At 35.4% G+C, this 15,185-nt stretch overlaps 1 protein-coding gene across 2 annotated transcripts in view; it reads right to left on the reverse strand.

Moving 5' to 3' along the window:
* Window positions 1–1,209: 1,209 nt before the first annotated feature.
* Window positions 1,210–15,185, reverse strand: part of LOC145685924 (delta(14)-sterol reductase TM7SF2-like) — a 58,006-nt gene continuing 44,030 nt past the window's right edge. For both annotated transcript variants that reach the window (XM_081758693.1, XM_081758694.1), the window contains exons 10-11: window positions 11,582–11,704; window positions 1,210–2,547 (exon numbers count right to left, since the gene is read on the reverse strand). In XM_081758693.1, coding sequence (XP_081614819.1) covers window positions 2,387–2,547; window positions 11,582–11,704 — 284 coding nt within the window. In that variant the 3' untranslated portion in view covers window positions 1,210–2,386. The remainder of the gene's footprint in view (window positions 2,548–11,581; window positions 11,705–15,185) is intronic.

Raw genomic sequence — 15,185 nt, forward strand, 5'->3', positions numbered from 1 at the left:
CTCCGATATATAGCAATCACATTAAATTCGTATTGACATATCTCCTATAGATACACCAGATAGCAATTCTTTTGCCTGTTTTTTTCTGAACACAATGATATCTAATAGTCTGTGTCAACTCTTACTATATAAATTAAAACAACATTAAAAAAATAAATAACCACAAAAAACATTATGGCTGATTCGTTTAACTTAGTTCGGCCTGTCCTGTAACCTAAATAAAGCTGATTGCTTCCTCTATCTGTACCATCTGCTGTAGCCGTCTGTTAAGACTGAACCAAGAAAATTCTACAAATATTACGTGCGCATACAAGAGATTACATTAAAATGAAAGAAAGAAAGAAAGAAAAAGAAAGCGATACACTAGTTTCTATTATGTCCATATAGGATAATATACATGGCATCAATTCTTTATTTTACCATAATATGATTTTCTCCAATGTGTAGTAAGGACATGACTTCCGTCTGCATCAAACCCTGCTCCCCCTTCCACCGAATTCGCATGAAGGGTTCTATACCGAGATTTAGAAGAAATAGAGATTTAACCACTCCTGTCATAGGGATACGCGTTAAAATAACTAAGTCTTATTCTGAATAATTCCCAAGAATAAGGACATTAATATATCTTGTTCCATAACTATATAAAAAAAAATAAAAATTTAAATATAGATATGCAAATGAGCTAATTTACATATTGATATGTAAAGAAGTAGAGTGCAGACTGCATTTCACATTAGGGATATATTTACTGAATTTCAAGAATGGCTGGCAGGAAGGCGATTTGTGCCAAATGAAGAGTGCAAAACAAATGCCTATTATACTACATTAGACAAATCCTGTTATTTGGAAGGGGCTGTCAAGCTGAAACATTGGTGGGCGAAGTGTATTAACATCAGAGGAGACTACAATGGGAAATAAAACAGGTTAGTCGCGACTACTCCTGTAGTTTTTATTTTTGCATGTACTTTTCAAACGATCCTCGTATGAAAGAACAAGATTAGTTCAGGTGCCCTACATAAACTGAAACCTCTTTGTCTGTGGATTATGCTGTAATTCTGCGACGCAAGCAACGACGTAAAAAACATCAATTTATGTAAAGAAAATCATCAGACTGTTTCCTTAAAATTAACTTTTCGAAACTTACGGAAGAAAGAAAGAAAAGAAAAAAAAAAGCTTTTTTTTTTGTTGCAAGAAAATGAAACAACTAAATACCAACGACATTTATTTTGATTTTCTTAAAAAATGAAATTGTACAATCCCGCACAGAAGAATAAAAAGATGACATATGTATATATAAAACAATTTGGACATGTCACGTTAATTTCTTATATGAAATCTTTCCTACATATATATATATGGACAATTTCATGTTCAACATACATGATTCAGGCAGTTCTGAACACTGCATGAGATCAAGGAAAAAAAACACTTCATTTTTTTATACTTAAAACTTCATTCTGTTTTACTACGCACACATATATATATAATCTATAAATATGAAATCTTTATCTTATATATATGTATATATAAGAGTATCTCTCAATATATTCAAAATTAGAAGACTACTTCAAATACCATTACTTAATACAATCCATCTACTGTCCTCAACTACTCATCAAACTCATACAGAGATTCTGATCCATCAGAACAATGGATACCACAATTCATCCTCACATAATACATTTGGACTTCATCCACAGTTTGTCAAAATTCGTTACTGAAGCTTGGCGCAGTAGTGCAAAGTCCATTGAGCTTTTGAGCACTAAGAAACAGCTGTCTTCCAATCTACACATGATTTCTTACGTACATTTGAACATTCACAAAACACTAAGTTTCTAAACTTATTTGGTAATATTTTCTTTCTTAAATATAAATTTTTATTTTACCACTTACTATATATTGGATACATAAAAGATAAAATGTTCTATTTTTTGTACTTTTGTACAGGAGTTTTTAGCTTTGCTTTGTGTTCTTAAGTAGTGAAAAAAAATAGTGATGCAGTGTCATCTTTCGTTCATTTTTTTTTTTAATTCAAAAAAATTAAACTAGAATATTTGTATACACCTGAGATATAAAACTTCTCATTGCATGCTGCATAAAATTCTTCACCTGACTGACATAACTATGTACTGTTTTCATTTCGGAAACTGAATAAACATGTCGTGTATTATATGCTTCTCTTCACAATATAAACTGTTATTGTTCAAAACCTAATACTAATAGAAATAAAACTGCTTGACTATCGTATCTACTTAGGTAAATGAAAAGAAGAAGAAAAAAAAAATCTGCATTTTGCTTATGATATTGCAAACATTAACATACATCGCTATGTCAGCCAGCAGACGATATTTCAATTCATTACACATCTTAAAGAAAAGGTAAAGATTTAATATATTCGTGGCAACACCCGATACTTCACTCGGTTACAATATCTGTCCCACGCTGCTTCGTACCGTTTGCTACACCGACCATCATCTCTCTTGGCTCTGTGCAGCAAAAGAATAGTCGTTGCAATAGGTACTACGTACGGGATGAAATGAGAGAAGCCTGAAAATAAAATTAATATGGTTTTATTATTTTATACATGAAACTTTTATTATTACATGGCACTGCTCATTCTGGATTGTTAATTCTCTCAAGTATACATATGTAGCGATTGAAGTAAAAGTTCGTGCTAACCCGGAAGAATCAAAAATAGTTTTCAGGTAAATATTCTAAAGAAAAACGAAACAAATTGAAGAATCGAGTGTGCGGGCGCGGCATGGGTACTACTTGTTGGGCATATCCTTTGCGTGGGCTCACAATATTAGTTGTAAAATCTATACAAACAAGGCATTTGGAGCCTGAATTAATGTTGCATTTGAGCACTGGGTCTTAACACACTCATACTCATCAAGAATCAAGCAGAGATCTCCTATACACAAACAAGATTGTTTGCAATCTAACAACGACTCAATTCCACGACAGCAGGTTGTGAATATAACAAAAGTCTGAACGACACAGAAAACTCCTATCGGCAGTTAATTGGACTGGCACAAAATAGTGTCAGCTGCTCTCTTTTTTACTGCTGCGTTGAGGTCTTGGGGGTTCACGAAGCCATAGAAATCAATTTAGTCAGTATTTGGTTGGATTCAACCAAATAATTATCGTATATTTTTAAACAAGCCATACTTATACCTATGGGTAAAGTTAGTCCAACATTCATTTATGAAAAGCACTTCTCTCACTCGGAAGCCTTGAAAAAACAAATGAAGCTACCACTGAATGAGAGTACGAAAGCCCGTTTTCATGTTACCTTCGCACCTTACAAACTTTATTTTTGATAAAGAACGTCAAGATAAATAGTGTGTCAACTTCTAGAGACATTCGTCGCTTAAATATCTGTTCTAATTGTCACTGGAGTCAAATGTTGCCAAATTGTTGTCTTTAGGAGAGTAGGCGTAAAAACACAAAGTTCAATAAAAATATACAGCAGCAACACAGGTGAGATCTAAAAATACTAAAGAAATTAAACTAACGCATGATTATAACTAGTGCTATTAAAGTTCGAATAATTCATTATTCGAACAACTATTCGTATGACGAATAAATGTTCAAATATTGAAAACGAATACTCGAACAGCAAGAAAATTGTTAGAATAATTTTAACAGCACTACTTATAACTATTCAACTCAGGAATGCGTCTAAATATTCATTAAGAATGAAATTTAAAAAACATTCGTCCATTACATTATTATTATTTATACACTCTGTAAAGAAAAAATAGCGACACTTGCTCTAATATGGTTTTCTCAACATACTTTAATCAATATGAATTTTTACATGAATTCCTGATAATATTACAAGGCATATTCCTAATGAGCAGTTCATTCTTAATACTTGCGCCAGAGTTTCAGGCTTTTGACATGAATTTAGTGAATTTATATGCATATATAAGTAGCTATGTGTGTTTTGAGCAAAATCGTTTGTAGGAAGAGTAATTCATAAAACTGAAAAAGATCAACAACAATAGCAGAAAACAAGAAATGGAATTTCTTTAGGGTAAGACATATTGTGTGCAAACATCGAGAAGTACGATACACCAAACTAGTATTTTGTATGTGCACCATGGGCTTCCCGCATTGGTAACAAAGCTATTGCAAAATGCAACCTCGATATCACGGAATAACACCCGGATTATCTGTTCCTTGAATTCCATTCTATTTGTGATAGTCGTCTATTGAAATTTCTACTCATATTGATCCACAAATTTTCAACTGGATTCATGTCGGGTGAGTTTGTAGGCCACACGAGTCTCTAAATAGTCATATTCTTGAACCACATATTAACAATTTTGGCTCGGTGACATGAAGCATTATCGTCCTGGGAAAGGAAGTAGTCCATATCTTCTTCAGAAAAGTCATCTTTAGCTGTTGTAAGAACTTTACGTGCCAGAATTTGAAGATATTTTCGTGCATCAAACGATCCTTCACATATATCCGTCGTTCTGACGTCTTTAACGGTGAACCATGCCCATATCATCACTCAGTAACTGAATATTTGAATCTCTTAAACAAAATCCTTGTCAAGTTCCTTGCTTGTTGTATCCACAACTTCACACCACTATCGTTTCCCACTATTCTAAACTTCTTTTCAATGAAGAAAACGACATGCTTTCAGTTGTCATAAGTCCAAGTTGCATATCGACTTACAAAACTACATGTTGAAGTCCTCTGTGTTTTGTCAGTTTCGACTTTCTACGCGGTTTTTTCTTTGTAATATCCTCTTCATACAATCAAGACAATACAGTTGTACAAGTAACTGCAGTTCCAAGATCATGTCAAACTACAAAAACGATTTTTGGGGAAATCACTCATTAAATCTGCGGTGCTATTGATTTCATTTAGCAATCTGCTCTGGGTGATGCTTTCTTTTTTCTTTGACACTGTTGACGAAGGGACGATTTGTTATGCTGTTTGCACTTGTGAATTACTCTTCCTGCCGTAGAATGATGGATTTTCAGAATTCCATCTATTCCTTTAGAGATTTGCCACAACTCACATTTCTTACCCATCTTATTTGTTTACAGTCCACATGTAGCAACAATATCACACACAAACAACACTGCACAACAAAAATTTTGCCACTTGACACACTGTCCAAACAATTAGAAAGCAAAGAACAATCATAAAATGCTATTTACCTCAGCCTACACATCACAAATGCAATGCAGAATTCTTACTACAATAAGTTACGAGACAAACTCAGTGCCATCTATCGAAAATACTACTGATACACAAACAATTGACAAGCGATGTCCTACACCACAGGTGTCACAGATAACGCAAATGAACTATCCCACTCTTCATTTCCTTCTATTACTCTTCTAACGGGCTGCAACTATGGTTTTCTGTGTGAGTTAGTTTGAGAATTGAGGTGTCGCTATTTTTTCTTTACAGAGTGTATAAACACACACGTTCTTCAATCATCTCATGACTTCCGCATTATATACGGTGCCTTCCATTTCAACTCAGGCAAAAAAAAAAAAAAAATAAAATAAAATAAAATAAAATAAAATTGTACCATCACCATCTCAGATATTGTTGAAACTTTTTTAATAGCAACTAGACATGTTTTTAAGAGACCCATATTTTTTTGTTTTGTCGAAAAAAATTTTCCCGCCAAGTAATGGACCATCAAAGACGGGGGGTACAATTTATGAATTGTAAAAGACATGGAAAATGGTCAACTTCGGAGCCCCACCATTCAGCTATGGAGACAGGTAGAGATATAATTCTTGTTGTGGTATATACATAGGGATATAAATAAACTATATTTTATTGTACTTCGGTTTGCGCATGCGTACCTTTTTGTACATAAATTAACAAATGAACGTTAATTTATCTGAAAAGTCGAAGTTTGCGAATTTTTTTCGAGCACTTCCGGTTCGAATTTTAAAATTCTGTTTTCACGGTTGGTAAGACCCAGTTACCTGCTTTCCGAAAAAAAATTTGTATCGCTTCTGTGTGCAACCGTTTTGTCGCAAAAAATTCGAGAAATTGTAAAATTCTCAAAAATCGCCATTTTTGGGCGCCATTTTCTCGAAAACGCCATCTTTTAAAATTCTGAAATTTTGTCAGATGGTTTAGCTTTACATGAATAATAAACACACCAAATACCATTCTCGACCAATGCTTCATGAATTAACTACAGCCTTTTGAAGTTAGCGAAGTTTCGTTAACTTTGATATCACAGTTAGCAACACTGGAAACAATAAAAATGCAATGATTTGATGATATTTGTGGCTCACATTAATTAAATGAAGAATAAAAGGTTTTCCTGGCTGGTTTTTTATTATTTTGATCAAAAAAGCGCTCTGAAATAGTAAAATTATTCCTCCCCCCTTCTCCGTTTTTTTAAAAACAAAGTAATCTGAGATGGGAATTACGATTACGAAACACAAATTTTAAGTTCACTTACTTAAAATGGTCTTCGGAAGCAAAATTTCACTGATTTTTTTTTTCACATGGACCAATCATTTGCTTGCTTGGTGTCTTTTTCGCTAATAGCAGTAGTACACTTACAACTCGTCCAGAGGTGGATCCAAGGAGTCGATCGCCCTCCCAGAAGAAACTTTCTTATTTTATATATAAATAAAACCCATTCCAGAGTTTGGAGCTCTTAAAAGTAGCTCTAAGTAGCAGTATTTCATTCCACACCCCAGAAGTTCGTCCTGGATCCGCTCCTGCGTAGCACATTGTCGATAATCACAAAACACTTATTTTCACTTCTCTTATGCTCTTCTGGAAACCTGTACCCTGCTGAAAATCCATGTGGAAGCACAAACAGCACTTCAACTGTACGTAATTCATGATTTATTCATAATTCTGCTACGCACCACTGATTATCATAAGTATATGCAAGGGCGCCGATCCTGGGGGGGGGGGGGGGACCGGAGCTCCCAAAGCTGATGTGGGCCCCCTATTATATTTATGAATATGCAATATTTGACCTAATTTGAATGCAATTTGTCTTAAAATCCTCATATATATATATACCTTCTGCATCTCAATCCCCCCTCAATCTACAGAGAAATCGGCGCCTTTGAGCATATGTATGTAACAAAAGTTCCTTTTTGCAGACTTCTTAAATCTACACTTTGAATTGCAGAAGCTCGATTTTGGGAGAAGCATGAAGTTAGTTTATGTTGACCCGTTACTGCCATAAAAACTTCGCCATTTTCCGAAAGCCAAAGGTGACTTCGTTGAATATCAGTTACCGGTCACATACTTTCCCATTCTTGCTTTTTTTTTTTCCTTTCGTTCTTTCTTCCGGAAGTTGGCGAATTCAGTTCCAGGCAACAAAACGAGAGTAATACCCGGAGTTTATACTTGCACTATACTCAAGAATTCTTCTGCGGTTTTAATACTGTGTACCTGTTTTTGCCTAAGGTTATGCCGCGTTGCCACATTCTTTACAACCCCCCCCCCCCCCAATACTGTCGCAGAGACCCTAGCATGGCCGGTTTCACTGCAAAACCACTGCTTTATCGGACCTGTCTGCATCTCGAACATCTCAAAGCGATTTTTAAAGTGGGATGCAGCACCATCATAAATCACTGACACGGTTTGGGAAATTGTAGACACTTATTTCCACGTATTCGAACCTTTTTCCTATAACCTATATTTTCGCTTTTCTTCGAGTATTTTTAGAATCTTGTCTATGGCTATGAGTACATGAGCCGAATCGTGTGTTTTGTCGTCGCTTATTACAACAAAACTGTCAGTTGTTCCATATTCCGGTGATATAACTGAATTTCACTTTGCAGAATAACAGTCCAGTTTTCAACGAAGTCCACATGAAGTAAAATAGAATTTGTATCTTGAAATTTTATACGATTCTTTCGGTAGCAATTAATTCTCTTTGGATTTTCTTGATGTAGTCACGAATTACAAGTCTTACAGTTAAACCAGCAATGTACGATACGAAAACGGAAAGTGGCATAGTTTTTTGTTTAACGAGATCATTGTTTTCCCATATGGCATACGTAACACTTTCATTTTCAGCAGGATCAAAGACTCCACACTTATTCCTTTCATTTCAGGACATTCACTACATTTTTGAAGACAGCTGTCTTTTTCAGCGGATCATACTACTAAAGGAAATAGGTCACTCATGACTGCTTCAATACAGGTTGCACCTTTGATTTGTTGCAACGCAGTAGCAGATAACTTAAAATTTGCACAATACACACACACACACACTTCCTTGCAGGTTGCGTACTGACCCACTTCAGTCGAATACTATAAAATTCCGAGTGACCCATTCTTATGCTGAGATTGTTCTGTTTAAAAGAAAGTCCGTAAATTTCTTTGATGGAACGCGTAAGAAATTGTTTGAATTTTTAAAAAACTTTTTGTCCTTTTTCGATCACTGTAATGGCATTGCACTTAATTGAGACTTTGTCTGGATGATTCCAAGTCATCACTAAGGTAATAGTGCAGGCTTTTTATAGATCATCAGAATTTATTGGATGGCCATTTTAAGTAAACTTAAAATTTGTGTGTATCGTAATCGTAATTTCCATTTCAGATGACTTCGATTTAAGAAAACGGACGAGTAAAAGGGGGGGGGGGGGGGCTCATTTTACTATTCCAGAGCGCTTTTTTGATCAAAATAATAAAAACCAGTCAGGAAAACCTTTTATTCTTCATTTAATTAATGTGAACCACAAACATCATCAAATCATTGCACTTTTATTGTTTCCAGTGTTGCTAACTGTGACATCAAAGTTAACGAAACTTCGCTAACTTCAAAAGGCTGTAGTTAATTCATGAAGCATTGGTCGAGAATGGTATTTGGTATATTTATTATTCATGTAAAGCTAAACCATCTGACAAAATTTCAGAATTTTAAAAGATGGTGTTTTCGAGAAAATGGCGCCCAAAAATGGCGATTTTTGAGAATTTTACAATTTCTCGAATTTTTTTACGACAAAACGGTTGCACACAGAAGCGATACAATTTTTTTTTTCGGAAAGCAGGTAACTGGGTCTTACCAACCGTGAAAACAGAATTTTAAAATTCGAACCGGAAGTGCTCGAAAAAAATTCGCAAACTTCGACTTTTCAGATAAATTAACGTTCATTTGTTAATTTATGTACAAAAAGGTACGCATGCGCAAACCGAAGTACAATAAAATATAGTTTATTTATATCCCTATGTACATACCACAACAAGAATTATATCTCTACCTGTCTCCATAGCTGAATGGTGGGGCTCCGAAGTTGACCATTTTCCATGTCTTTTACAATTCATAAATTGTACTCCCCGTCTTTGATGGCCCATTACTTGGCGGGAAAATTTTTTTCGACAAAACAAAAAAATATGGGTCTCTGAAAAACATGTCTAGTTGCTATAAAAAAAAGTTTTAACAATATCTGAGATGGTGATGGTACATGCTCTGCCTGAATTGAGATGGAAGGCACCATACTGGAAAAATATTGCCAGTATATATAATAATATCCAGCTTTCTTCAGAATACATCGTGTTTCAAAAAGAATGACATGATTTTGGATGGTAGTAATTACGGAACATGGGACGTGCCGGCAAGGAAATGAGTTGTTTGAAAGGGCGTGGCCTAGTTTCAGAAAATCACCATTAGATGTCAGGCAATGTGTCTTCTCAGTTTGCAGTTAGTCAGAAGTAAGATGGCGTCCGCTCAACAGAAGGCGTTTTGGCATTGATCCACCTGTATCCAAAAACATTCGTCGTTGGTACCGCCAATTTGAAGAGACAGGATGCTTGTGCACAGGTAAGAGTCCAGGTCGGCATCGCACTTCCCATGAAATGATGGACTTTAGCTATCGTCTAGATAATGTTTGTGCTGCTGGTGGTGGACACATAGAGCATTTGTAATAGTATAGCTAAAACTTCAAGATTTTGTAAGTATTTTGCAATTTATCCCATTTTTGTAGTCGATATATAGGGTGTCCGAGAAGTCCTTCCCTGATTACAGAAATTGATAACTCAGGCTAGAAATAAGATAGAAATATGAAACTGGTGTTGAATTGTTTACAAACTATAAAATTTTTTGTCTGTTAGGTTTGTTCTGTTTTACCAAGGCTCAATTTTGTTTGTTTTAGGTTTGTAGTACGTAAGTAAGAAGCCCAAGAAGCCATGACAACCAACCAGGAGAAGGCACAGTGTGTCCTGTGGTACCATGAGACACGATCACCAACCACGGTGCAGAGACAGTTCCAGACAACATTTGGGAGGACTCCACCTGATGTCAAGAGCATTAAAGCCTGGTATGAGAAGTTCAAGAACACAGGGTCGATTGCTGACCTTCCGAGGCCTGGTCGACCAAGAACCTCAGCAGACACGGTGGAGGCTGTGCGGCAGTCTTTTCTGAGAAGTCCTAAGAAATCGGTGCGCAGGGCCTCACGTGAATTACAGATGCCAAAAAGCTCTATCCATGACATTTTACACAAACGTTTATTGTTTCGTGCTTACAAAGTGCAACTCGTTCAGGCCTTGTTGCCCGACGACGGTACACGTCGATATGACTTTGCGGTCGAAATGCTATCACGTATTGCGGACGATAATGGTTATCTCAGACGAATTGCCTTTTCCGACGAAGCGACATTCTTTGTCAGTGGAGTAGTGAATCGCCATAATGTACGCATTTGGGGTTCAGAACCCCCCAGGGAGGCCAGGGAGTTCACCAGAGGCAGTCCAAAGGTGAATGTTTGGTGCGCGTTATTGCACGATCGAATTATCGGGCCATTCTTCTTCGCTGAGGATACCATCACATCTGCAGTGTACCTGGATATGTTGCAGCTGTATGCTGTTCCTCAGCTGCTTCAGTATCGCCCCGATGTCGTTTTTCAGCAAGACGGTGCACCACCTCATTGGGGTTTGGACGTTCATGCCTATCTCGATAGGACATTTCCTGGACGGTGAACTGGTCGTGATGGACCAACAGCTTGGCCTCCACGCTCTCCTGACATAACCCCATTAGACTTCTTTTTATGGGGTTATGTCAAGGATGAGGTCTACTGAACACGTGTACCAGATCTTAAAACCCTGCAGCAACGAATAACCACAGTCATTGCATCGATCCCTCCAGTGATGTTGGCTAATGTGTGGATGGAAATTGAATATCGCCTAGATGTGCTACGTGCTACCAAGGGTGCTCATGTGGAAGTGTACTGATGTGACCAAAACTTTTATAGTTTGTAACAATTCAACACCAGTTTCATATTTCTATCTTATTTCTAGCCTGAGTTATCAATTTCTGTAATCAGGGAAGGACTTCTCGGACACCCTGTATATATATATATATATAATAGTATTTACACAATGGATCTGAAATAGCGGTATTGAGTGTCACATTGCAACATTACAATAATGGTCCTCATTTTGAAAACCTTGAATCCCTCATTTTAGCAGTTCAGCTCATTTTCCTTCACAATTTGTCCTTTCAAAAATGTAACAAAGTCGGAGATATCATTCAAACATAACTCTATTGATTCAAGCTCAGTACAATTAAGAGTCGATAATTACTATGAGTATGTAATCTATAACAAATATCACTTACCAGCACAGAGAGCCCAAGACCAATGTAATATAATATCTCCGAGATAATTAGGGTGTCGAACCCATCCCCACCATCCAGATACAAGCAGTTTTTTCCCGCGTGCAGTAGGGATAGTCTCTAAATCTGGAAACAAAAAAAAAATAAATAATAATAATTTTATTGCACGATAAATACTACATAATTTTAAACTAAATTATTTTCATAATATAGGGTGACATTCAAAAATCCTGTCATCGATAATCCGATTCCTCCATATTCTGCATGAATTTTGGAGCGCATTTTCAAATTTACCGCGTTGGCACACCACCGTTTTAATTAGTTGAATCAAAATTCTATACAAGTATTTTATTGACTTCAACTATAATTCTGTAAATCTTTTATTTAATTAATGATCCATTAGCTTTTTCGTTTAGTATTTAATTCTCTTTCTTTAAAGGGTTGTACAGATAAGTCATTTTCTGTGATATATACAACATATATAACCATCCAAAATCCGTCATTCCTCAGATCCGAAGGTTGCCAGATTTTTGGATGTTAACTTGCCCATTTTAACTTAATGGGGCGCGTAGTGTCTTCGATATGATTGGAAGAAATCTTTTCTTTATTCGAAGAAGCTATATATACTAAGATTTCATTTCAGTAATATGTTTCATATAAATTCAGAATAAAAGCAGGGCTCATAGTAGTCTGGTCTCTTCTAAATAGTTGAAAAGTGACCAAAAGCTCATCAAAAATAACTGTAAACCTTGATGCTAAACTTGGACATAAATTGAATTTTACACATTTTATTTATTTATTTTTTGTTTGTTTGTTTGTCTTTTTGTTTTCCCCAACCAAAATAGGTCCGGCTGGATTATAGCTGAAATAAGTAATGTTTTAACATGTTAAGTTTTAAAAATTATTTTACTTTAAGCTTGTTAGATAATAAAAAAAAAATAAAATAAAATAAAAAAATAGATTACTTGTGTTTAGAGTTTCATTATTAATTACGTACTTTGCACGGTTTTGTACTTCAACTTTGATCTGGATGGGGTAAGGCCAAATTTATATATTTTCATTATGATCAATAATACAAAAAGTAATATAATTAATACATAACATCTAGATTACCACTACAACTGCTTTGTTACAAATTTTGTCTTGGTACCATATGATTAGTAAACATAGGTATGGCTTCTTCCAACATTCCGCATACAATGCAAAGTAAACTGTAAACAGGTAATATGTATCATTCTCCTTTAACACAAAAAGATCAAAGCAAATAATATGGGTTATATTTATACCCTTATTATGAACTTTTAAAATAAATTACAAATGTTAACTAAAAATATAACATACAAAATGAAATAAAAAGCAGTAACAAAAACGTATGCTAACCGATTTTCATATTTTCACATAAACTTAGTCTATGTGAAATGGAAAAAGGCATACCAAGTTTCTGCCTTTTTCCATTTATTTTTATAATATTTTTCTTAGAAAACTGTCAATGCAAAACATAAATCACATGAAAAAATTAAATCTTTGAGTTTTACATCCCACGGTTATGCCGGTTAGGCTAAAGGAGACGGTAATGATGAGTAATGAATGAAATGGTGGAATGAAGAAAGTATGAGGAAACGGGAGAACCCCGAGGAAACCCACGCTCACGGTGTTTGTCCACCACAAAGTTCACTTGGCGGGGACTGGGATCGAACCCGGAACCCCAAGCACCAGAGGTGAACGCTCTACCACTGAGCCACCGCTGCTCCCCACACGAAAAAATGACTTTAGCCTCAAAAAAAGGTAACTTTTAATGACAAACTTGAAAAAAAAAAAAAAGTAACTTTTAGTGACCAACTTGAAAAAAGTAACTTTTAGTTTAAAAAAAGTGACTCGCTATGAACCCTGTAAAAGTCGTATTATTACCGTATATTTCTGAATCCAAAACTAAGGTTTTTTGCTGCAATTTTGTGCCTAAAAATCTCTCTCTCTCTCTCTCACGCCTACCACTTTACCCTTGAACGTTTGCAGATTCATTGGACCTTTCCAGTGAGTAATACTAAGGGAGGTCTGCATCTCATTTAATTTTAGTGAAGTTTTATAGTAAGACCTAAAATAGTAAGTTGAACCTTAGCTATTTTTAAGGTGACATATTATGAAAATCATACTGCATCATAACTAAATATTACTTTCAATAAGATTCAGAACTATAAACTACGTTGTGTGATATCCATCTGCACTCATTTTGGAGTAATCTTTAAATCTGAAGTAATATTTAATCACTACTTTTGTTTTAGAATTATTTTCACGACAAAATCACGTGCGATGGCAAGTTTCTAGAAGAAAAATAATAATTTTCGTATTGCTTACTTTCAACATGTAGATTTTTGCCCACATTCTACAACTGAAATTGAGTAACCAACATATTTATAAAGTACATTCATCTTAATGGCTACCAAATGTAACTCAAAGGAACACAAATAAGAAAAATAGAACAAAACTAAATAAATTGTGAGAAAAAGACCGAATATTCGTGTAAGTTGACGTGTTCTTCACAGTTAAGAATTTTCTTACATTCATTCAATCCAATTGGTCTGTTACACAAAGAAGCAGTCATCAGCTGACTGGATGTATGTTGTCACCTCTAAGAAACAAGTATTTTTAAAGCAAAACTATAAATTTTAGTCAGGATGCAATTATGATAATCGACAACATACACTAAAGACCCTATGCACGATGAAAAATGTAAAAGCCAATAACTCGGTAAATGTTATATAGTATCCACCTCGGAACTTGTTTGCGTGTCAACACCGATCCCAGCGCTCATGGCGGCAGGACACAACTGACTGAGGCGGCAGGACTGAGGTCCAGGACACAACTGCACTAAGTGCTCCGAGTGGGTCCTGGACCTCAAGCCATTGCACTGAGGATCAGATCCATAAAAGTAAATTGTGGAAAACTGAAATAACAAACTCCGCTTAGCATCAATACGGAAATCGAAGTTTGCGCAATCGGGAAAAAGTGTATGGGTGATGTAATGTGCAGTATGATGATATTGGTATGTTCTTTTTATTATGGTAAAGTTGTGTTTTCACACACAGGAGTGTGTAGTACTTATTTAAGTGCATGCGTGCAATAATGATGCTGAGTTCAGTGGTGCAAATATTAACATCCTCTGTTAGGAGAATATAGTAAAATTTATTTTTAAAAAATCACACAGGAGGAAACCAAAATAAAAAAATGTTAAAAAAAAATAAAATAAAAATAGGAGGAAAGTCTATCGTACAGGTAGAAAGCCTATCACACAGGTAAAACCTAGACCTAATTAAGAAGATAATAAACATACAAGGAAGGCTAAGTATGATAAAAGCAACGAGGTTGAAACAACTGAAGACTAGAGTAAGCTAAACTTGAGTCGACAATAGAATAGAATAGGGAAGTCAGAAGATGAATTAATATTAGGTAGTTAGGAGTTCATAAGTCAACTTTTTCCTTTTCTTTTTGTTGATTTTGTGTTAAATTTTCTTTTGTTTCTTAGTGTTGTGGTTTCGTCCAATTTTCCTATCCCTCGTACCTGTTGTCCAAATGGAAAAACAAATGCATGATGAAAAAAATAATAAAGCAA

The sequence above is a fragment of the Thermobia domestica genome, chromosome 5, assembly GCF_964235325.1.
Source record: "Thermobia domestica chromosome 5, izTheDome1.hap1.1, whole genome shotgun sequence".
In the NCBI taxonomy this organism is placed as follows: Eukaryota; Metazoa; Arthropoda; class Insecta; order Zygentoma; family Lepismatidae; genus Thermobia; species Thermobia domestica.